At 38.1% G+C, this 25,557-nt stretch overlaps 1 protein-coding gene across 1 annotated transcript in view; it reads right to left on the bottom strand.

The window, feature by feature from the left end:
* Window positions 1-2,801: 2,801 nt before the first annotated feature.
* Window positions 2,802-25,557, bottom strand: part of kcnq2b (potassium voltage-gated channel, KQT-like subfamily, member 2b) — a 61,226-nt gene continuing 38,470 nt past the window's right edge. Inside the window, exons 11-18 of the mRNA XM_066702812.1 lie at window positions 23,513-23,736; window positions 22,397-22,444; window positions 18,580-18,597; window positions 15,411-15,519; window positions 13,989-14,120; window positions 12,755-12,862; window positions 8,653-8,776; window positions 2,802-8,520 (exon numbers count right to left, since the gene is read on the bottom strand). Of these exons, the coding sequence (XP_066558909.1) occupies window positions 7,783-8,520; window positions 8,653-8,776; window positions 12,755-12,862; window positions 13,989-14,120; window positions 15,411-15,519; window positions 18,580-18,597; window positions 22,397-22,444; window positions 23,513-23,736 (1,501 nt within the window). The 3' untranslated portion in view covers window positions 2,802-7,782. The remainder of the gene's footprint in view (window positions 8,521-8,652; window positions 8,777-12,754; window positions 12,863-13,988; window positions 14,121-15,410; window positions 15,520-18,579; window positions 18,598-22,396; window positions 22,445-23,512; window positions 23,737-25,557) is intronic.

Raw genomic sequence — 25,557 nt, 5'->3', positions numbered from 1 at the left:
ATGTGTAGTTAATTCAAATAGAATAGAAATATCGCATCAGAAAATAGGCTTTTAACAATCATAAGTTACAAAAAGTAAGAAAGAAGACTGACAGTTGGGAAATCAGTCAGCACAGCATTTTTAAAGCAAGGTCAGCATCTCTTTATTCTTGAATTCGTTTCAGGGGTAGTAGAATAGTATAAGGATGTTTCCAGTCTGTTCTTTGAATTGTACAAAAACTGGCTTATAGCTGTAGAAGTATCCCAAAGCAAAAGGGAGTTTAATGCAACATTAGCTGCTCATTGCATTAATTATCTATTCATGAAAGTACTGAGGATAAAAGACAGGTGTTCACATTATATTTTAGAGGGTGCATATATGCATATAAACTAGCGGAGGAAATCTTCCTTACTAGCTGGATAAATTGGTCCTTTAATTCCTCTTTATTCCCCGAGACAGAAATGTCCTAAACAATTTTTTTCCCTTCTTCTAATTATTCTCTGATAGTTAGCTTACCATATTCTGTTGTGTACATTATTATTGAAACATTAATTGGTATTCAAGAGACGTGGAACATATTCTTGCTATGTGCATTGTGTTCCTCCTTACCTGGTGAGCTCGGAAAACCGCTCAGCTTTTTAAAAATCAATTGAAAGCATTTGTGAGGCGTTACTGAAAACTCTCAAGTAAGGTTGATGCTGCCCTCTAGCGGTTAACTTTTAAACTACAAGAGAAGAGAAAATCAGTCCTATTAGGTTTGCCAGTCATTATGGTCCAACATTAAGAACATACGAAAGTTTACAAACGAAAGGAGGCCATTCGACCCATCGTGCTCGTTTGGTGTCCATTAATAACTAAGTGATCTGGAAAAGCTCCTCTGGTTTGATGTGGTCGATACCCTTCATGATTTTGAAGACTTGGATCAAGTCCATACGTAGTCTCCTCTGTTCCAGGGTGAAAAGGTTCAGTTCCCTCAGTCTCTGAAAGAAATTCCCTTCAGACCTGGAATAAGTCTGGTTGCTCTCCTCTGAACTGCCTCTAGAGCAGCGATATCTTTCTTGAAGTGTGGAGCCCAGAACTGTACACAGTATCCAGATGAGCTCTAACTAGTGCATTGTACAGTCTTATGTCACGGTGAATCCACTTTTTTTTTTATTGTAAGATACAAAATAATATTTCTGTCCATCAATGCAGTTCATATTGTAGTGATCTCGAGCCTCATGAAGAGGCCTGGGCCTTTTAGTGATGCGGTAAGTTTGTTGCATTGTGGCACAGGAGACCGGGGTTTGATTCCCCATCCCGCCGTGGCCCGAAAACCCCAATACTGTTACAATGTTTGTATATACTCACCTAAAGGATTATTAGGAACACCATACTAATACTGTGTTTGACCCCCTTTCGCCTTCAGAACTGCCTTACTTCCACGTGGCATTGATTCAACAAGGTGCTGAAAGCATTCTTTAGAAATGTTGGCCCATATTGATAGGATAGCACCTTGCAGTTGATGGAGATTTGTGGGATGCACATCCAGGGCACGAAGCTCCCGTTCCACCACATCCCAAAGATGCTCTATTGGGTTGAGATCTGGTGACTGTGGGGGCCAGTTTAGTACAGTGAACTCATTGTCATGTTCAAGAAACCAATTAGAAATGATTCGACCTTTGTGACATGGTGCATTATCCTGCTGGAAGTAGCCATCAGAGGATGGGTACATGGTGGTCATAAAGGGATGGACATGGTCAGAAACAATGCTCAGGTAGGCCATGGCATTTAAACGATGCCCAAATTGGCACTAAGGGGCCTAAAGTGTGCCAAGAAAACATCCCCCACACCATTACACCACCACCACCAGCCTGCACAGTGGTAACAAGGCATGATGGATCCATGTTCTCATTCTGTTTACGCCAAATTCTGACTCTACCATCTGAATGTCTCAACAGAAATCGAGACTCATCAGACCAGGCAACATTTTTCCAGTCTTCAACTGTCCAATTTTGGTGAGCTTGTGCAAATTGTAGCCTCTTTTTCCTATTTGTAGTGGAGATGAGTGGTACCCGGTGGGGTCTTCTGCTGTTGTAGCCCATCCGCCTCAAGGTTGTACGTGTTGTGGCTTCACAAATGCTTTGCTGCATACCTCGGTTGTAACGAGTGGTTATTTCAGTCAAAGTTGCTCTTCTATCAGCTTGAATCAGTCGGCCCATTCTCCTCTGACCTCTAGCATCAACAAGGCATTTTCGCCCACAGGACTGCCGCATACTGGATGTTTTTCCCTTTTCACACCATTCTTTGTAAACCCTAGAAATGGTTGTGCGTGAAAATCCCAGTAACTGAGCAGATTGTGAAATACTCAGACCGGCCCGTCTGGCACCAACAACCATGCCACGCTCAAAATTGCTTAAATCACCTTTCTTTCCCATTCAGACATTCAGTTTGGAGTTCAGGAGATTGTCTTGGCCAGGACCACACCCCTAAATGCATTGAAGCAACTGCCATGTGATTGGTTGGTTAGATAATTGCATTAATGAGAAATTGAACAGGTGTTCCTAATAATCCTTTAGGTGAGTGTACATGAATTGCAGTTTGTTGTTAAAAGTTGTAGTATCTCACAGCATAGCAATTGCTGTGGTTGACAGAATTCTACATCACTGTATAAAAATCAAGTAAAGACAAGAAGTAAAGATTGAGAACTATGACTAGATAGGAAATCATCCCAATATTACCTGCATAGATGAAACGGACATAAAAGAAATGAAATAGCAGTACAAATTAATTAAGAAGGAAAATCTGGTGTGCCTTAAAAACAATAGACCAAGTCCAAAATGTAAGATGTACAAAGTTTATTATACATTTCCCATGTGGTCACGGGTGTCAATATCCTACAACACAGATGCTACATAATGAGAAAGCTTTATGGCATTCAGCTGTTGAAAACATGCTGGCAAGCTATCATTTTAACATAAGAAATATAAAATATGAAAACAAATAAAAAATATTAGTCTGTGCATATGCATAGACACGCACAGAGGTTACCAATACATCCAGTTAAAAAAATGCACTTTAGTGTAGGTGGCTAAGAACAGCCTTGGTACGTCACAAAACAAATATGAAAAGATTTTCGTTTTCATATTCTTGTTGGTTTACGTAGAAAGACTCTCTCAAAAGAAATATACTGCAGTTAACTAATGCAACATTAATTGCCACACTGTCGAAAATTAAGGCTTTCAGGACCTGTTGTCCTTATTGCAACGTTCTGAACTTTGATATACTGGCTGTGAGGTATTGCTCTTATCACTGCTCTGCACTGCCCTTTGCTTCTATGTCTGAGTGAAGTCAGGGGGACTAAAACACCAACAGCATTGCTTTTAAAGTTGAGAAAACGGGAATATAATGCAATACATAGAACTGGCTTCGGCACGTTTTGATTTAGTGTGATAAAGGTCTAAGGCCTGTTATTAAAACTCTGGCTTCCATGCTCTCCACAATGGAATCAGTAACAAAGTGGGTAACCATCTTAAGATCTAGTTATTGATAACTGACCAAAATCAGTTAAACATGTAGGTGCAACTATTTTAACTGAAGAGTTGACTTACATTATGCTGTTTATAATGTTAGCAGCAGCAGGAATAATACAATGCTTTGACAATGGCCTTCCTTTCCTTTTGTTCAAAAACAATGACAAGGCTCAGTTACCATACGACAATTTTTTTCTGAAAACAAATGTGCCTAGCAACCAAAAACAAAATCCATCATAATACCTTTGTTTTCTGACATTCAACTCTTTAAAGCTGAACAAAAAACAAAAGCAAAATTCATTATGCGACTTTTCATTGTACCTGGCTTCTGCTAATACAGACCTATGCGTGCATGATGGGTAAAGTTGAACAGCACCACACTGGTTAATATAGTAGAATGTTACACTGTCGACAATGCTTAACCCAGCTTTTACTACACCAACAGGGATATGTTATCTCCTTCCTTTAAAACCAGAATAGGGCATGTCACACGCAAGTGACAAGAGCAAACCATCTGAGCGACTGTTTGAAGTTTCTCATCCGAAAGCAGGTGAAGCATTACACGGAGAAGACTACATTCACGAGCATCTCTTGTAGGGTACGTGGTTTTAACAGCTGTGCACCATATACATTTGACACTTAAACAAATTAACAAATCTCCCCTTTAAGACACGGAACTCCTAGACACGGCCTCCGAATGAAACTGTCTTTGGGAACAACTGAAAGAAAGACTAAATGGAAACATTGCAAGCAAAACCGCAGAGAGAAAGAGAAGGGAGATAGGTTGATCATCTCTTGCTGTCCATGTCAAGACACCCACTCTGACAGGGTGTTGCACGGTTGTTCTTGGCAAGTTCCCTGATTCTGAACGTAGGATTAAGGTGGTTGTAAAATACAGGAATTTTTCAAATAGATAGAACATATAGCCAATTTATCTGTGATCCTTTAATTCAGAGAATTGTAATAAATACATAATATTGGGGTTTGCGTGGCTGATCATTATTAAACTTTTTGCTACCAGAGGGATCTCTCGAGTCTTAAATTCACTTTTTAGTTTTGCCTTTGTGTACTCTTTACACAGACAGTACCTTCACACGGAAGTCTTTTGGACAGGTAAATATGTGTTTCTGTAGAGCTAAGTTGTAGTACAATATGCTATTCTCGATAAAATACAAACCTTCATGGCTAATACAACTGTGACTTTTGATCAATAAAGGCTTTCACAAACAATACATAAAGCAACACCACGGCATTTGAAGATGCATTCCATGACCTTCTCTCATTCCCATTCTCCCTGCTTTCTTGACACCAGCCTCTGTTTAGAATTCGAGTCCACATTGCCTGGCAGTTTTCCACAGAAGGGCACATTTCGGGAGTGGGCAGTGATCCTTGAAGACTACGCTGCCCTCCACAGTAGTTAAAGGTTACTACAGGCCTTGTGGTGGAGGCACATGCGTCTACGCAGTGATGTTGCAGTAAATGAGGGCACGAGGGCTGCTTTAGCTTTAGTTTTTTTTGTAAACATGTTCAGATGTTTGAAAACACAGAAGTAAACTTTTGCCCATACAACTCAACATGCGAGTGGTTGCATTAGCTATGGTAGAATGACAACACAATGCCAACAAAACAAATGCATACATACACAAACAAAAATCACCATATAAAACTCCCAGTACACATCCAATACTTCTGTTGTGTTAGTTTTAAAATACATTGGTATTAAATGAATGTCAGAAAAACACCACCGTGAAACAAAACAGAGTGTTTGGATTGAAATTCATTAGAGTAATATACTCCGATTCACCACTCTCAAGAACTCCTTGGGTCAGTGAGTTATCTTTTCTAGCCCAGTCTTTTAATTGTGAATTCACACAGTGATAAATGGCTTGATTCACTAAAATCAGCTCATACTTTACTGTTTTAGCTACAGGTCTATTAACAACAGTATTAACTTCTGCATTTCATCTTCATTTAATATATTCATTACACTCTCTCTCTGACGAGAAAAACACTCCTTGAATAATCAAAAGAAAAAATGAAACTATAATAGTGTAATTTCTGTGACTAGAGCTTGCTAAATCATGTGCAAATCTTAACCTAGGGATTTCTAATGGAGTCATTTAGAGTCTGCATTAATCTGAATTCTGAAGAAATCTTTGCGTATTGCTACTTTTGTTTCAAAGAGTCAAAGAGTTGATTGAATGATGGACTTTGAATACAAAAGTTGCACTGCTTATCGTAAAAGTTGTGATTTAAAATCCTGCAATGGCATTGCTCCTGAAAGATATGGTAATGACAATATAAATCTATAATACATTTCAAAAACCTTATTGTATAATGTAACATTATCAGTTCCTACAAGTATTTACACATAGATTTTGTAGACTGCAGGAAGGTGTTTCTGTGTGTAACTGACTAGTCCTTCTCCTTCCTGCTTTGTTGGTTCAATATGGCTTGCAAGGATGATGACTGATCTAAAACGTTCAGATTTATTATGCAGAAAAAGGGAATGTACTTAAGGTATAATGTATTAACATACCTAGGTAGGAGAGGTGGCAGAAAATGCACAATTTTATTACATATATAAAGCATGCTGTTGCAGGCAAACTTTTACATTTTTTAATTGAAAACTTGAAAAGGAATTAATTTCTTAACATGGCAGCTTTTTGATTATGGATTTGAGTTTGTGGGATTTTAGTTGTAAAACGATGAAATTGCGTCTATATTATTTTATCAACTTAAAATGTTCATTTCTTATTTTCTTATGTTGGTGCCCGCAGTCCAAAATGTGGTATATAATATGTGGTGCATGCCATGAGTTTTATGGACCCCTGCATTAGAAATAATAACATTAAATAAGTAAATTAATGAATAAATAAATATTGCAGTCAATAAAGCACTTTTCAAATTGCTTTTTGAGAGCTGTAACAACTAACTTCCATGTTAATCTGTTTCAATCACTTACCTATAAATATATTCTATTTATAAAAAGATTGAGGTAAAATAGATTTTTTTTTTTTTTAATAAACTCTAACTTTGATGTATTACATGAAATGCATCATGCAAAGTTATGCATTTGATTTCTTGTGAAAAAACAAACAAAAAACAAACAAAAAAACCCCAACATTTTTCTCTACTCTTTCTAAAGGCAAAAGAAAAACCTTATTGGTGTTGAACTCGACTGAATGTGTTGTGTGCGTTTGATGTCAAACTCTGGTGTGACTATATACAGTCTTTGATTTTCATCTGAGTTATACATTTCATTCACTGTTATACCTATTATACAATATATAAAAATGGCTTTAGGAGCCTCCCACACCAGTGTATTATCCATTCCACCCCCCAGGTGTCCAACTTCCATTAGTCAGCGTTTGTCAGATCTACAGTCAATTTACATTCCCCGCCAATCACATGCTTTGATAAACATGCAAAATAAATCAATTTAAAAAGCCAATTCACCTTAAAAGGTATAGATGATCATAGTATTTTTACAAAATATATATATATTTATATATATAAAAAGCGTGTGTCATTATGCGTGCTGGTTATTCCAGTTTTCTGCATCAACAACCCAAAGAATAAAGTGCACATACTAAACAAACATACAAAACAAACAGTGACAAGAAAATCTTACACAGCATCCATGTTTGCATGTGTGTTCACATGGATGTAGTGCTATGAATTAACTTTGAAGTGATCTAGTTGTGTTGTCTTCATTTGAAAAATGACAATGATTTGCGATAGAAACTTAAGACAAAATCTACTTTGAAGAGTTCTGGTGATGGATCATATTGTGAAATAAACGGCTGCACTTCTCATCAAATTGGGAACACCATCATATATAGAACACCCTTAAATACGTCAGTGTTGTGAATTACATTCAGCAGTCTACTATACAGCGAATAAGGGGAGTATGACAGTTTTTTCCTTAATGGCAGAAGTTAACAAAAACAATTAAATAAAGTTACCTTGCAGTGGTTATAGGGTTGTGTTAATGCATGATTAAAATGTGTGCCTTCTTTCTATGTTAACCTGAACATTCCCAGTTAGAAAACTACAGACTTTTTTTTTTTCTTTCTTTTTTGTTTGTTTAAAACAGCTTTAGTGTGTCCTGGGTCCACAGCAGTCACTATAAAGAAGCCAGCTGATTTAGAGAGAAGGGAGTGATTGGCATCCAGTCACCCTCCCACTTGGCAGACTGCTCAAACCCTGACTTCAAGGCATGATTGTCCACTCACTCTGTTCCACCATATTGTAGTAAGAATGCCCCAATTGACCTCCCCAGTGTGTCCTACTTAGGTCCAGACCATCCCCTGTCACCGTATGCTCCTTCGCCAGTGGCCGAATGTGGGGAAGGGCCACAGGGAGTGCACAGATCGGAGTCCGTGTCGGACTCCCCCTCGGCAATGTAGGGCTTGACCTTGGCGCAAAGAGCCATGCCACTGAAGTAGGTGTTGTTGAGAAAATCCAGATTTTCCTTGGACTGGGAGATGCTGAATCCGCTGAAGGAGCGCTCCAGCTCCTCGTGGTCCACAGACGGGATGGAGATGGACGTGTCACTGTCTCTTAGGGCGCTGTCATGCTGTTTGCCCTCCTCGTGTCGCTGGGGGTCAGCGCTGATGCGGTTGCTGCCATTGTGCCCGGTGGATGAGCGATCGTGAGAGGGCGGGGGTGGGATGCGGACCAGCGAGGAAGGGTCCCCCACAGGTGAGTTTCCATGGCTGCGGCGGTGGTACTCACTAGCGGGCTGCTGCTGCCACGACGTGGAGGGGGGGCAGTGGCCCTGGGGTCCTGAGGACACTGGAGGGGCGTCAAAATTCTTCTGCCCCATGGAGCTGGTGGAGCGGATGATCTTGGTGATGCAGCCATTCTTCTCCATCTGCTCCCTGCTGTCCACTGGGCTGTGGTAAGGGGGCGCTGGGTCCGGCTCCTTGGATCCAAAGTAGGCCTCCGTCTCAGACTGGGGAATTCCCATGCGCTGCACATAGATATTGACCAGGAAATCCAATTTCCTTTCCATTGACATAACCTGTAGGATGGAGGAGGGAGAAAACAGTAATCTGAAATAGAAATGCTGAAAGCAAAAAACATTTGCTGACCTTCCGCTTAATGGCTCCTTTAGTTGTAAACATCCCCACTTCCCTGGGGGTCCATTCCTTACTTGTTTCTCCACCTTTCCAAGGCGTCCCATCATGCTCGGGTCTTCAGGCATTTCCCCCTCTGTGGTGCCCTTGGACCGGTCCTTATCTGTAATTGGGGCACCTCTACCAACAATCTGGTCAACTCTAGCAATTAGAAAAACCAATGCCTGGAATCAAGTCAGTGTGTTTTGGGGGATTCAAAAGGAAAAGGAAAATTTAAATGAAAGGAAAACATTGGAACAGACCCATAAGAAAGCTCTGTTGATGCACTTGTTGACATTTTAGAAATGGTCTCTTCCTCCTTTACAGAATTTTATATTAAGAGCATCAACTGTCCACAAATATTCATACAGAAGTGGACTTAAAAGCAATATTTCAGCTTCCAAACATATGTCACTTGTCAACATCTGATGGGAGATGTGTGTGAGTACATATACATGTACATGTGTATATTATATATATATCCATATAGATATCTATATCTATACAGTGCCTTGCAAAAAAAAATCAGACCCTTCCTATGGTGTCCCATTTTATGAAATTACAAAATGCACACATTTAAAAAAAAAAAAAAAAAAAAAAAGTTTTCAAAACTGCTTAATCCGAAACTTCTAAGGGTAAGATCTTGCTGTAACTTAACTGAAGAGAAAGCAACTGAAATATGGTGGTTGCACATTTTTCGTTGTAGATTTGCTCAAGCTCTTCTGGATCACTTATAGATAGTGTTTTATATGTTTTTCCAGAGATTCTCAATAGGATTCAAGTCAGGACTTTGAGTGGGCCACTCAAGAACAATCACTTTCTTAAAACCACTACAGTGTAACTTTGGACCATCTTGCATCACTGTCCTGCTGAAAGGTGATTTTGTGCCCCAGTCTGAAGTCTTTAGCAGATTTTACTATAGCATTTGCCTCTACTTTGTTCCATCAATTTTCCCTTCAATTCTAACAAGCTTTCCAGTGCCTGCTGAGGAGAAGCATCCCACTGCATAATGTTGTTTCTTGATATTTGAGAACAGTGCTCACAGTGATATTCATAGACTTCAATATGTTTGTACCCTTCTCCTGACTTGACTTGCCGTGAAACATCCTCGGTCTACATGCTTGAAAGTCACTACCTGACCAAAGACCCTCACAGATTGAGTTTTTTTTATTCTGAAATCATGAGAACCTTTATTATAGCATACAGATAGGGGCCATTCAATTATTTTTGAGTGCCTGAATTCTTTTAGATTTGCCACAGCAAAGACTTTGAATACTTATCCATTTTTATCTATTTACTGTGAGAGGGTTTGAATACTTTTGCAAGGCACTGTATATTATACACACACACAGACACACACACACACACACACACACGTGTACCCATTCCAGGTACACTGTTAACACTATATTTCTCAGAGGACTGTAACTAATTCACACATCTTAAGATATCCTTAGGCACACTGATGCATAATTTTATTATTATAATGATCATTTACCTTAAACTACTGTACAGGTAGACAGTTTTGCTTTTCTTTTAGGTGGACTACATTTAATTTCTTCATACCATAACCAAATATTTCCCAGGCTATTTTGCACGTGACCATGTACATTAAAATGGAACAGAACCTGCATTGTGCCAAGAATGAAACTGAGAAGGATACTGGCAATATTTCAACTAATGCAGGTGAACCGGTTGTGAAACGTATTCTTTACTATACTTTCAAACACCATAGTTTAGTGGGGAACAAAATCAACTCAGATCCCTTGCAGCTCTACCAAACAAATGCTAGATGATCCGGTTTAAAAATAAAACGAATTGAATGGAGTATTACGTGTAGGGCCAGTGAGATTTCACATGTTCATGTACATTTCTCGCATTGTAAGCCTTGTGCACGGGGGTATGGCATGATCACATGCACAGAATGGGATGCCATGGGATGTACCGACACAGATGAAGAGGGAGGAGAGTCTGTAAACTCAGAAAAAAACTGCATTGCTTTTATCTCCTTCTTTGTTTCAGGTGTACTGCAGACACATATGATGCATCCTTAAGGCTGGGCAAACATATAAAACAATAACAGAGTGGGTTTTATTGAAGCTACATTTTTTTTGCCTTTTTTAATATTTGAAAGTAATAACATTTAATATAAAATTGCACTAATATGAGGGTACAATGTAAGAATTAAATTATACCATTGGCTTATTCCTCCTGCAGCTACAACCTTGCTATCACATCTCGGGCCTCTACTTTCATACAGTTACCACAGGCTAAAGGGAAATCGCCTCACTCACAAATATGAAACTATGCTCTTTTCAGATATATTTGGAATATATCATTGGGTTTCAGGCTGAGATACTGGAGCTGCCAACATTACTTCAACCTCCTGCTTGTTGTACCTGGTACCTTCTGATAAGATATTAAATAACTTCCTCAACAGGTTTACAGTGAAAGACTTGTAATTTCAAGTGAAGTCCTTTAAATGACCATGAACAAATAATGATATACATCTGTGTAAACAATACCAGTGCTTTCTACAAGCCTTATACCTCAAACATTGTCTGGTTGCTTTACCGACCTCTCCCTCAGTCAGAGTCAGAGAGGGGGACAGACAAGGACAGAGGGAAAGTGTCCAAAATTGTAATTTTTACAAATTACACTGAATGTATATTTTCAGTTTCTTTAAGTTTAATGTGCAGCCTCTTTTACAATACATAGATCAAATGAGTGTCTGTCAGTTTATCTGAAGTCCATCAATGGACTGCCGACGCAACATATTTGAGTGCTTTGGAAACTCATGTTCCTTCTGAAATCATTCCATACATTCTCAACTTTGGTCCAATGTAACAGCCTAAGCTTGTGCTACCACTAAGTATAATATCCAATAAAAGTAAAGTGAAGACCCCTTGTCCTGTGGTAATTTGGAATAGTGTTTGCCCAACTCTGCTGTACTTCAACTTCATCAGATATGATATATGGAACATATACAACACAAAAGTAATGTGACATCTTGCAAAGGCTACAGTGCAGTATCTGACATGCTTCATTATGCCTCATGCTTCCATGCATTGGTCTTTATAGCCTCATTTCTCATGAGCAGAATCTGACTTTTCATTGCATCCTGCTAAATTCTACATTTCAGTGCATTGCAGGCATTTCAGCTCAACCCCTTTTATTCAGCTACATGTCTGGCTACTTACCTCTGCATGATATTACATAACAACATAAGGGGCTTCTATTGCATTAATCATCAATTAGTTGGGAGTAGTTGTGCCAAACCAGAACTCTGAACAAAAACATACATCAGCACTAGGAGATTTTATGGAAATGAAATAACATGATACCATTTTAAATCATAAATGTCTCGTCTCTAAGCAACTTTTACAGAGAAAATGATTGGAGATGACAAATAGCCTGTCAAACTACAAATAGTTTTTAGGTCCTCATCCAACTTTTGTGTTATAAAGTCAGCGTGTTGGTTTGTACAACCGAGTGCAAGACTGTGAAGGCAACTCTTCTAAAATCTAAATTGACACGTAGGAAGAATATCATTGCCATCTGTTTCTATTCATCTAATGAAAGACTAGCTCTCTCAGCTTGGCAGACACTCATTGGATATACACATTAAATACAGCAGCAACTGCGTAACTAAAACGAAATGAAGCAAAAATAAGGGGTCTTTTCAAAAAAAGAATAAAAAGAAATCCTTGCATTTCCTTACAATCCCTGCCTTTGCATAATGGAAACACAGCTGCTGTTGTGCGTTTGGATGAGACATATTTCACCCACTGCTTTTGTCCATATGAACAGAAAGTAAAGCATGTGAAAGTGTATATTCCCTGTACAATTACCTTGTTTCACAGTACAGAGGTTTGGAAATCTATGACGTCAATCTGAAAGCCTTTACTTATGCAACAAGATGCATGATTTGAATGCAGTACTACTTGAAATAGGCTGTGGAGAATAGATAATACAAGGACGGTTACAAGGACTAACAGGTAAACAGGAGTTCCACTTCATTTCTGTGTCTCTATCAAATATGCCATCATGTAGCCTGAATTGAGAAAAAGAGGGTTTTGCTTTGGATCAACAATAAAGTTAATGCTCTGATAAGAAAGATGCAATTTGTTGAATCCTAACCTAGGAGAGTATTGGGGTGATTCTTTGGAAGAGTACATGGGTCCCTTGGTTGCATACTTCTTATGCCGGGGAGTAGAGGGGAGAGGGGGACCCACAATCATATCTATCCTGGCAAAGTAAATAGAGAAGACACCAGCAAAATGCATAATGAAGCAACACATGAAAGTCATAAGACTCACTTAAATACATCTATAAATTAAAAGGAAAGAAAAAGAACGACGAGGACAAATAAGTGAAAATATATTCCATACACATTTCAGAAAATCAATCGTTTACATTATTTGTCTGCTTTTTGTCAATCATTTCCTCCCCCCCCAACCATTGCCATTAAACTAATTATTGAAACATCTAGGAAACACTGAGGTGATGACATTGTCCAAACCTCTCATTCCTAAAGCTGGAATATATTTACATATATGTGGAACCATAGCGTTAACATATATTGTACTTATTCGATGAAGAAACTGTCTGTTGGATGAGGAAAGAGAAACTGAATGCTCAAGAGAAGGCAGGATGATCAATCCCTTTTAAGAGTTTTTTTTTTTTTCTGTATATCACAGAATGTTTTTGTTTTTTTGAATTGGCCAACAGAAATGCTGAAACTTGGATTGATTATGTGCATCTTCTGCATTCACTGCATTGTCTATTTGCCAGACAATCAAGGGAACTGATTCAATCCAAGGAGTCTTAAAATCTGATGGCACCATGCTTGTGCTAGATCTTAAATTAAATGAGTTCTCTGGCAGGAAGCCCCTCTTAATGGGACAGAGCTGTAACTCAAACTGTTTGGATCTAAGCAATCGAAGAGCTGGCCTTAATATTTAATGTTACTTTCAAGGGAAAGTGGCTGTAAACTATAGCGAGAAAGTGATTACAGTAATGGTCGAAAGGCGAACAGTTCATAGAAACCTGAGGAAAGTGGACTGACATAAGAAAGATCTCAAACAGTAATATTTGTCAGGACCCTGGAGACTTCAGCTCGCATGATTTCAAATGGAAGGTGCAGACACACACGTGATCAATTGATTTGAACACACACGTAAACAAGGTGACAGGTCAGTCCGGGAGGTGGACCGTGAAACACACTGACGAGGAAAGAAGTGTGGCATGCAATGCACAGGAACTGGGTTAGTCTGGCGCCCGGTGTGATAGTGTAACTACAAGAGGGCTCTTGGGGAAAATAGGAGGACAGCAGGTAGAGGTGGGTGGGGCTTGAGGTTGTTTAGTGTCTTGCCTGGACTGCAGGTTTTTAATCCGAGCCAACATGTCCAAGTGGCCAGCCGAATATTGCTCTATTACATCCATCACGTCGTAAGGCCTCAGGCTCTCCTTGAACTTTCGCTTTGAAACCATAAATCTCATTATGCTGAGGGAAAAGAAATTTCCAGACATGAGAAATGCAATCAAGCTGAATTCTAGCAAAGATATGCTCTCACTCTCAAACACAAATGGACAGACAGACACAGACACACACACGTACTGAAACGGACTCAACAGGAAACTGCTAAAAGCTTATTTCTCACCATCCCCACTACATGTACCTAAAATTACCACGAGTAATTCACCTTGCACAGTTTGACCTCAAAAAAAAAAAAAAGTGTAGACCTTGGTTATAGCATTGAGTAATTTAATAATTTCTCAAACATTTTTTTTTGGTTTGTTTTTGACATCTTGCACAAATTAATCTATCAGATTTAAACATCTGATCGTATAATTTAATAATTTCTTCTCAATTTGTACTGGAAGCATTGATGTTTGATAGCAATGGCACATATCGTATTTCAGTTTTTTTTTGTTATAAAGAGAACGGTTTTCTTTTTAACATTGATAGTTTTAACCAGGATAAATTACAGATCAACTTAATTGAATACAATTGAAATTCCCTGTTCAAAAATGTGTAATCTAATTGACAAGGAAGATATCATACATCATAGAATTGCTTAAATAATGTAAACCAACTCTGCACACTATCTATAACATTTACATGTTAAAAGCACAGACAATAGAATACATATGTGCAGAGGTCTTCAATTTATTTCCTGGTCCTGGAACATTTTATCTTCCACATGATTGGAAAGTGTATTGTAATACCTAAAGTATATATATATATATCCTACTACAGAAAATATTGGTTTGTATTACATTTGTCAGATCTGCTACATTGGGAGATATTGATGTTTTTTAAATTGGCGATTTATTTAAAAAGTTAAAAGTTTCAACTTGTTAACAAAAAATACTTTTCATTTAACACCTTTTAATTATAAAATCAGTCACTTTTCTGCTCACACCCTGGGAGTCTTAAAAAAATAAATAAATGTTGGCCCAACATGTTTGTAATGGTCCTTTCTTGTTCATAGCTCCAGGACTCATTCAGGCACTACAGGCAGACTATCCAACTGCTGGTGCCTTGCATCAATGTTTGTTGGTATATTTTTACAATATACAACTGAATCCCTCTTTCTCCCTGCAACGCATTCAGAGGTTGCTTGGATCACTTGCTTGGTGAAAGCATAATTAGCGATTCAATCAAATCTGCCAATAACGCCAAAATTAATCCCCCACCAAAATTTTCTGTTATATGGTATATATAAAATAATAGAGGTTTTCACTGAGTTTTCATAAATATTTTCACAAAATCTCTTAGATTCTGTCTTACCACACTGCCCTGATTGTAACTTTTAATCCGGGGGTTAAGTCTTGTGTCACAAACTCGCAGTGGCAGCTCTTATTATCATCAGCAATATCTTCTCCTGGTAGACTGGCTTCTAGAAGACACAAACATATCATAACTTACGAGGTTACCAAGAGCACAGAAGCAGCACTACCACCCCCACAGCCCCTTAACCTCTCAGCATTTGTGGCGATGTTTGCACGGAACCAAGCAACAGCGTGACAACGTCATTGACTTGCAAAGCCCAATGATGCGAGGCACTCGGGTTTGGGCAGGTCAGTGACAGAGTCCGGTCATTTTGGTGGCTGGTCATGTCAACACGTCCTAGTGCAGGGAGAACAAAGCATCAAGTAGCTGATTTCAGAGGTTAAGGGGGTTAACCAACCACTGTAGCCCAAAAATATGGTGGCATTCAAAGACACATCAGTTACTCTCATGGTAGTGAAGTACATTTAAAAGGTAAACCATACCAAGGAGAAAATAGGATTAAGCCGTGCTGTTATCTGCTTGTTTTACAAGGAATCTGCAGCAGAGATACTCATAGCTTTATGATGGAATATACACTCACCTAAAGGATTATTAGGAACACCATACTAATAATGTGTTTGACCCCCTTTCGCCTTCAGAACTGACTTAATTCTACGTGGCATTGATTCAACAAGGTGCTGAAAGCATTCTTTAGAAATGTTGGCCCATATTGATAGGATAGCATCTTGCAGTTGATGGAGATTTGTGGGATGCACATCCAGGGCATGAAGCTCCCGTTCCACCACATCCCAAAGATGCTCTATTGGGTTGAGATCTGGTGACTGTGGGGGCCAGTTTAGTACAGTGAACTCATTGTCATGTTCAAGAAACCAATTTGAAATGATTCGACCTTTGTGACATGGTGCATTATCCTGCTGGAAGTAGCCATCAGAGGATGGGTACATGGTGGTCATAAAGGGATGGACATGGTCAGAAACAATGCTCAGGTAGGCCGTGGCATTTAAACGATGCCCAATTGGCACTAAGGGGCCTAAAGTGTGCCAAGAAAACATCCCCCACACCATTACACCACCACCACCAGCCTGCACAGTGGTAACAAGGCATGATGGATCCATGTTCTCATTCTGTTTACGCCAAATTCTGACTCTACCATCTGAATGTCTCAACAGAAATCGAAACTCATCAGACCAGGCAACATTTTTCCAATCTTCAACTGTCCAATTTTGGTGAGCTTGTGCAAATTGTAGCCTCTTTTTCCTATTTGTAGTGGAGATGAGTGGTACCCGGTGGGGTCTTCTGCTGTTGTAGCCCATCCGCCTCAAGGTTGTACGGGTTGTGGCTTCACAAATGCTTTGCTGCATACCTCGGTTGTAACGAGTGGTTATTTCAGTCAAAGTTGCTCTTCTATCAGCTTGAATCAGTCGGCCCATTCTCCTCTGACCTCTAGCATCAACAAGGCATTTTCGCCCACAGGACTGCCGCATACTGGATGTTTTTCCCTTTTCACACCATTCTTTGTAAACCCTAGAAATGGTTGTGCGTGAAAACCCCAGTAACTGAGCAGATTGTGAAATACTCAGACCGGCCCGTCTGGCACCAACAACCATGCCATGCTCAAAATTGCTTAAATCACCTTTCTTTCCCATTCAGACATTCAGTTTGGAGTTCAGGAGATTGTCTTGACCAGGACCACACCCCTAAATGCATTGAAGCAACTGCCATGTGATTGGTTGGTTAGATAATTGCATTAATGAGAAATTGAACAGGTGTTCCTAATAATCCTTTAGGTGAGTGTATTACCATTTGTGTTTTTAATTTTCAAGGTATACCTTTAAATAATTTAAGAAAACTGCAGATTGCCTATAGAACAAAGCATGGTTGCTGCTAAAGGGAACTGAATGATGGATTCTTGCTAAACTATACTAATATAGTAAAATAGCATATATAATAATATAGTAAAATATAGTAATAATATACACACACACACGCGCACGCACGCACACAGACACACACCTGTATAAAATACATACATGAAACATGCCTATTGGCACAAAAAAGGTATTAACAGTATGTTTGGAAAACCCTTCCTTAACCCAAGGAAACAAGAGTAAAATATGTGTCATAAGAGATATTTTGTCAAGCCTATTAAAATGTGTGTGATAAATCACACTAGGTTTTTAAGGGTTAAATATAAATGTAGAATTTTGACAAACCAGAGGAAATTTTCAAGGTTTTGCTATGTGTAATGCCTCAAACAGATTAATTATTATAGGGGATACTCTGCCACCGAACATATCAATGACCAAGTTCAATGTTCATATTAGTTAGAAAGCAGTTTGCACTAAAAATCTACAAAATTATCAGGACTGATCTCATCTTGTTGATAGGGTCTGCATACAAGTGAAGTGAATTTACTCCAAAATACATAAATAAAGAAGAAAATATAAGCTTAACAAACAAGAGCAAAACCCTGTTCAACTTTCAGAATCAAATATCTTCTTAAACCATATAAAATAAAGACATGAAAAAGGAAGCTTACCTATGACACAGATCTATATGGCTTGTCACCTTAAAGAAGCTTCTGATAGATTTGTTTTGGGTTGTTGTAAATAACCATGCAAAAAAAAAAGATTTCTGGAAGAGCAAATGGGCTTTTAGTGTCAATAATTTTGGGCTACAGTGTAGATTTGTTACAAGGTATTTCCAGCAGCTGGACTGGCATGGGAAAACAAAAAAGAAAGGAAAAATCACGTGCTTCAAATGCAGATCTACTAGAGAACTTTGAAATTATGCCGTTGTGAGGGCAGAGCCCCCTGGAGCTCAAGCGATTTCAAGGTTCTGTAGTGTAGGCCCACTGGCCCACGCTAGGTCAGCGCTGAGTGAGTCGCTTATAAGAAATCAGGGTCGATCAGCTTCCTTCATGCAGGTTAAATGCAGGAACGCCAGCCAAAGGAGCACACTGCTTTGGTCTGCAAGATATTCATTCAGGAACATGGAGTGATGTACCCTGCCATATGCTGATGGAATGGCGCTGTATCTGCATGCATGGATGGCTTTATTCTTAATTTTTTTTTTTTTTTAATTATGGTTAATCAATACATTTTTATTTTTTATTTTTTTACTGCAGCTATTGTCAACCCCTAGCAAGTGTGTGATGTTTTCTTACTGATTAACCCTTCAATTGCTGCAAAGAAGTGAAAAGGAGAGACATGAAATAAAGGCGGTTAAAGGAAAAAACTAAACCATCAATTAAAAAAAAACAAAAAAAAACAGGATAATTTAAAGCACAAAATAGTGTAATTTTGCGAAGGCATAATGTTGTAACTGAGAATTAGTCAAGTCCTTTTCTTGACCTAAAATCTCCACCATCCGGCCATATTTCCAACCCAGAGATCCCCTCATAAGCCATTACTAACTCTCTGAAGGTACGACCATGTTGGGAAGCTCTTTCCTTTATATTGATAGACGGTCTTAGGAGACTTGCACTGTTTAGAGTCAAACAAGTGCCCCCAATCATTTCAAATTGACCAGGGATACCTGCGTTATTGGCATTTGAAATATGGGTTAGAGTAATGCACATTGTATGCCACCGTTCATGGCTAGATTTAGACTGGATTGATTGTATTAAATGATTTTAAACACTGATTTGCATTACATCACATTACGTCAAAGCCTAACTTCTGTGGATTACAGCAGAACCATGCATTGGCAATACATAGTGGTTTCTTGGACAATAGGATTTGATAGCAAACATCTACCAACATAAGGCACAATGCACATCCACAGAGGCATTGTGAAGAGCTTTCATTGTATTTGGTCTTCTGTCCCAGTATTTTTGGTAATGTGGTGCATGTTCAATGCATGACACATTTACACCTTTCCTGTTTGTTTGTTTTTCATTTAGAGTCACACTGTTCTATTTGAAGTAATGGATGAGAACCAGACAGCCAGAGCAGGATGAAAAGGGAACAGTTGTCATTTGGCGTTATTATAGTACACACTCTACAAGCGTGCAAAGTTATTGGAAGGGAAAAAATAAAGATGCCAGAGTTTCAACAAATAAAGAGATGCACCTACAGTACTTTCATCCTAATGGAAACCACAAAATCATATCAATTCTCATATATATACATATATATTATATGAATATATATGAAATATGATCTCTCTCTCTCTCTCTCTATCTATATATTATATATTATATCTATCTATATCTATCTATCTATATATAGTGTTCTTGTCTTGTGAATCATAGAAGTCCTGAGAAATGTTGCCTTGGTTGGCCATTTTCCAGAACCCAGAGAAAATACCAATAAAAGCAAAAGCTATTGTATCTTGTCGTACCTTCAGGAGTTTTGAAAGCCAAACCTTTAAAGGCCTATAGAAGATTCATTTGTTTTAGTACAAATACTAAAATCATTATTTTATGCAAAGAGAACAGCAGCATATATTAGTCATATAATCTCTCTTTACAGATAAGCTGACATCAATTTCTGTAACTGTAAAACAACAATATATGCATACAGAGATAATTGGAATTCAGAAAGGGTGGCATTGCACCAGCATGGATTAAACACTAAATCAAAATTACATCAAGATGTATTTTGTATATTTAACTGCAGAATCAAAATGTAAACTAGGTTTTGTAGCTATTCAAACAAATGTATGTTCAAAGAAACATGGAATTTTGGATTGAGGTATTGGAACACTAATTTAAAAAGATACTCAATATCATCGATATTCATCTTAAAATTTGATTTTCTGTTAACAAGTTGAGTGTAAACGAGTCAATGTTTATAGTATAAGCACTACTTTCAGAATGTTGGTATATTTGTTGTTTTTTGTTTGTTTCATTTAAAAAAATACCTTAAAGAAGTTTCCTTTTTGTGAAGTAATGTTGGAGATGATAAAGGAAAGGAAATTGACAAAGCTTCATGAAATCCTACTATACAGCTAGAGTAGGAACATTTTAATCCAAACTGGTACACTGTGTTGTAGAAACTGATCTAGTTGGATTTAACATCACTTGGATTCCATTATCAGAGTTAAATACAAATAAATAATAATACAAACATGGTTTTATAAATGTCACTGACTACAAAGCATTAACTGAAACCCAACACATTTTTATGATCTGTATAATAGACAGCATGTATGATTCAAAGTGTATGTTGTAATTTATAGTTTGTGAGATCAGAATGAATAATGTATATTGTATCATGTCAAACTCAATAGCTGGATTAGATCTGCAGCATTGAGTAGATGGGGATACGAGAAATACTAAAACGTTTAAAGGCAAAATTCTAGTTTCTAGTGGGGTTTGAATCTTACTTTACACTGTTTTAGTATTTGTATTTTCTTATAATGAAATCAATGTAAAATGTAACAACCAAAAACCATAAATCTTGGATATACAAAATGTAAATTAATAAAAGTTTGGGACCCCTGCACTATTTCACAATTTAATAACTTCTGCGATTAATAAACCAGGTTTTGAATTTATAGCTATTTTGTCTTGAGAAAAAGTAACAATTCTAAGGTAAATCACCCCTAAAGAAAGGAAGATACCAGCTCAGAGTCCAGATATGAAGGTATTATGGGTGGAGTAACAAACAAAGTCGCGTAATTAAAGTGGACCACTGACTCTGCTGGAAACCCTTATTAAGAAATACCATTACAGTATGCATCGTATTCATATTTGTTGATAATGTATTAACAAATTATACAAAATAATATTAATAATATCTAGGTGATCCCAAACTTTTTAACATACGTAAGTCTAAGTGCAGTAATTGTGTTTAAAGCATGTATTTACACTTCTTGGTTCAATTCATCTTTTGCACAGTGGAATAGTTCACATCTGTTGGTAGTTGGTAGTTGGAGAACTAAAGCTGGGACAATGTCTCTCACTTTATTAACTGTAAATATGTAAGAGCTGAGGGATTTATTGCTTAGCATAAATGCCATACGTGCTTAGATCTAGTGCTGGTTATTTTGATACAATATGATATAGATTGTCCATTGTTTTCTTTTATTTTCAATTCTAGGCAACCCCAAAATGAGTGTACATTTTCAGATCATATGTGTTCGAGTCTTTGAAGGTGAGGTGGCTCTGAGTGGTTGTGTGTGCAAGTAGGTACGCTATTATACCATTTTAGATTGGAAAATGGTCTGCAAAGCTAACCACTTAACCTCTTAACAAAAATGAGCGTCTGCCTGGGTCCCATTTCATTGTAAACACATTTAACTCTCCTCCCTACTCCTTTTGTTTTTGAGGGTTTACTTTTTTTGTTCCTTTATTAACATTGAGGAGGCAGGTGGAGGACTGACACTGCAGCCCTGCAAACTCCCAGCCAGACATAAGGTGCAGCTGATGAGGAAGCTCTGGTCAATTTTGTAGCAACCCAACCCGGACATCGCACACTAGGGAGATGTCTAATATTGCCCGCTTCTAAAAAATAAAATAAAATCAAGACAGTCGTGGCAGCCCTACTCTCCAAGGGAGGGACTTTACAATACTTAACACACCAGCAAGATGCATTTGTTGTTTTTTAAACTAAATTTCCTGCCGAATCCTGAAAACAAACCTCTATAAAATAAGCTAATAGATATTACATGAATAGTGACCTTTGCATAATCTTGCTTATGAAATATCATGGACTTGTGTTTACAAATCTACAGAATGTCTTTGCTGTTCAGATGGTTTGCATAAAATGTGCAGGTTTATTTCCCCAGTGTTTCTTGGGGATACCTGGGAATCTGATCAGTAATATAAAGCAGAGGTTAAGAGGTTAAGAAAGCTTTGCACCCATGTTCCCAAATCAAGGAAAATAAAACCTGAACTATAAACATGGCAAAAACACTATAGTGCAATGTACACATCCCATAATGTACAATATAATGTACACATTATACCACAGTGCTTTTGAAACTTTTATAGTAGTAGTTGTGTGGACTGAAACCACCCAGTCAAAAGGCCTGACCTGGTGAGCTCTTCAATCTGAATTCTTCGTCCTGCATCTCAATCAGCACTTTAGCACAGCATCAAACAGAGAAATGAAAAGGGTTGATGAGGATCATGTTGTCCCATAACATTTTTGATTGATTGTTTTTCAGCATAACATGGCAAATAGATCGGACTCCAGCACCGACAAAACATGGACACAGAAAAAAATACAGCAATATCACAAAATGCCTATCCAAAGAAAACAATAAAATGGATTTATAATTCTTCATAAGTCATGATTTGTCCCAACTCTACTGTAGTGCTGCAACAAGGCTCATTTGAGAATGAGAATTGTAATACAGTAACTCAGGCAGTGCATTTCTTAGACTGAGGTGGTGTTATCACAGGCTCCTGAGACATTCAGGGGTGTACTGAATCATTCTGGGATATTCCCCAGTAGCAATTGCAAAAGTGGAATGAAACATTTCAACACATCTGACTTTAAAAGTTAGAAGCACTCAAATTATGGAGCTCATTCTCAAAGAAGGCGACTGATCTTTTCTTTAAACAACTGCCAAAATATGCATGACTGGAAAATAACATGCATACAATACATACTTTTTTCTACAAATTGTATTTTGGTGACATGTGCCAGGTTTCACTTGTCCTAAACAGATTAAAGTTATGAAAATATTACAAAGACACAAACACACACGGGTTAAAATTCATGTATCTAAAGGAAGACATTAAATGTAGACACTAGGTAAGGGGATCATTTATCGGATACCACACTGGATAGTCTTCGCAGCACATCACAATCAATCAAGAAATACATTCATGGGCAAATAAATAAAAACCTTCATCATAACAGACTTAGCACAGAACTATTATAGCTTTTGTATCACAGACCAATTCTTTCACATCATCAGTGCATTTTATATTACAGAATTTGATGAACTGAGGTGGTGGAACCACCTAGTGAGACAACAGGTAAGAATCACTTTTCTTCCCATGAACAGAATCTATTTTGTTTTTAGGAAGGGGAAGCAGAGAATCTCTTTAGATTAAGTGACTGATGTACCCCAGTGTAGAGATTGGGATAAAAAAAAAAGTAGTAATAACAACAGCACCACAGTGGTTTAGATACTCTCACCTTCTGAGTTTTGACGTGACGCGGCCCCCTTTATGCGGAAAGCTTGTCTCGCCCGGCTTCGGTCCCCAAAGCTCCAGCTCTTGGGTACCTTACTGGGACTGTCCTCGATGCTGTTGTCAGCACTGGGTGACCTGCGCATGCCCTGCCCCTGGGGGGAGCCCTTGCCCTTCGCCCCCGAGCTGCGTGGGCTGGAAAACACACGCTCCTTCAGGCTCACCTTCTGGCTGCAGAAAAAAAAAAAAACACAACTCAGAAGACATCCTCATTTATACAGCACCCTTCATGCTAAATTATCCCAGAGCACCATACAGAACTAAACGAAAACAAAGAAAAGACCACAGAGTCCACTGCTATGATACACTTCAGTCACCAAGCAGTTACATAACAGCATTTTACAAAAAGATTCATATTAAGTTGAGATGTAAATGGAGTTTCAGCATTTTTACGTTAATTGATTGGAGGGGGGGGGAGGGAGGTGGCGGGCACGGCATTAGCTATAATTTTTACCTTGAGGTCGAGTTAGGACTGAAATGTAACTTGCTGGCCGAAAAAAAAAAAAAAAAAGTGTGCACTTACAGATTGGAAGTGACTTCAGATTGGAAATTTTGAAGGGTCTCACATTAAGAAAGCAATGATGAATAAACACAATCAGAGACTACAGCCCTGCTTCTTCAATTTCATAGATCTATAAACATATCTTTAACAATGTACATGTCTTTGCACTTTGTAGAATATGGATTTAGAGCTCAGCAGCAGGTCTTGGAAAGGTGATCTGTCTGCTACATTGAATATTCTTTCAATTTTAGCAGAATAATGCCGGTCATTAAAATTAAATGTTAATTACAAACCATCTAATTGTAGATGTACACATTGAAGTTTTATATCAAAGAAATATCAATTTTTATTTAGTTACTATTCCAGAAATGTAGTGGAGCCACTGAAATGCACTAACACTAACTCACAAATAAAAGATACTGCTATCACTGCATTGACTGATATATCCTAGGGGATGGGGGTGCATTTAAGGTTTGATAACAAAGGGAATTGATTTTCAGTGGCATATTAATTATTATATTAGAGAACAGCAGTTTGAAAAAAATTAAATAATTGATGCATCTTACCTCTCTTTTGCTGTAACAGGAACCTTATTATATTGTAGTAGTGGCCTTAAATGTGTTTGCACCCACATTACACACACATCACAGCACACATGGATATCACACACAGTAAATCACAAGCAAGCATGCACATGTACAGTACAGCACGCCTACACTGGGAAACAAGGTCACAGCGAGACACCATTGCCAGTCATAGATCATGTTCTCATTGAGGTCAACCATCATGCATTTATTCGATGTAAGATGATCAAATAAAAGCTCAATGTGTGCCACAGGGCCCGCGGTCAGAATGTCCTTCTAGATGGAGCTTTGGTAATCTGAAGGTTTTTTATTTTGATATTTGCTGGTGGTTTCAGGCAGGACTTATAAAGTGTAATCTTAAAAAACAAAAGCATAATAAAATCTTCTGCTCTAGGGAAATCCAGCGAATGCCCGAGGGTGTGTGTGTGTGTGGGTGTGTGACTGAAGCCTGAAAGAGGTACCAAAGTGTTTGGGAAATCCGCTTAATAATGCGGAGAGGACTAGTAAAAACAGATGCAGATGAAGGCAAATGTATGGGTGACACGTGAATCATTTTTGTGAAGCCTTCTAACTTGGTTTTCATTACACTTTGTGAAGTCATGCTTCATTGACTTATATGGATTTTGGACCATTGTTTAAGGAATCAACCCTTCTTTATTCATGTTCCAGCAGTGGAGTTCAAACTCATATTAAGAAGGCATTTGTATTGTTGTTTTGATTTTATTTCGTTGTGTATTTAAAAATAAATACAAATCTCTAATTTTTTATTTCAGTGCTGGACGTTGATACTGTTTGAAAGCATATTGCACTCCTCCAACAATCAATTTCTGTCAGTGACTGCATTAACTAAGAATTTGACATTTTACCAATAAATGATTCACAGTTAATTGTTCTCCTACTATTGCT

This window comes from Amia ocellicauda, chromosome 4 (genome assembly GCF_036373705.1).
Source record: "Amia ocellicauda isolate fAmiCal2 chromosome 4, fAmiCal2.hap1, whole genome shotgun sequence".
In the NCBI taxonomy this organism is placed as follows: Eukaryota; Metazoa; Chordata; class Actinopteri; order Amiiformes; family Amiidae; genus Amia; species Amia ocellicauda.
This window is presented reverse-complemented; position numbering and strand designations above follow the sequence as displayed.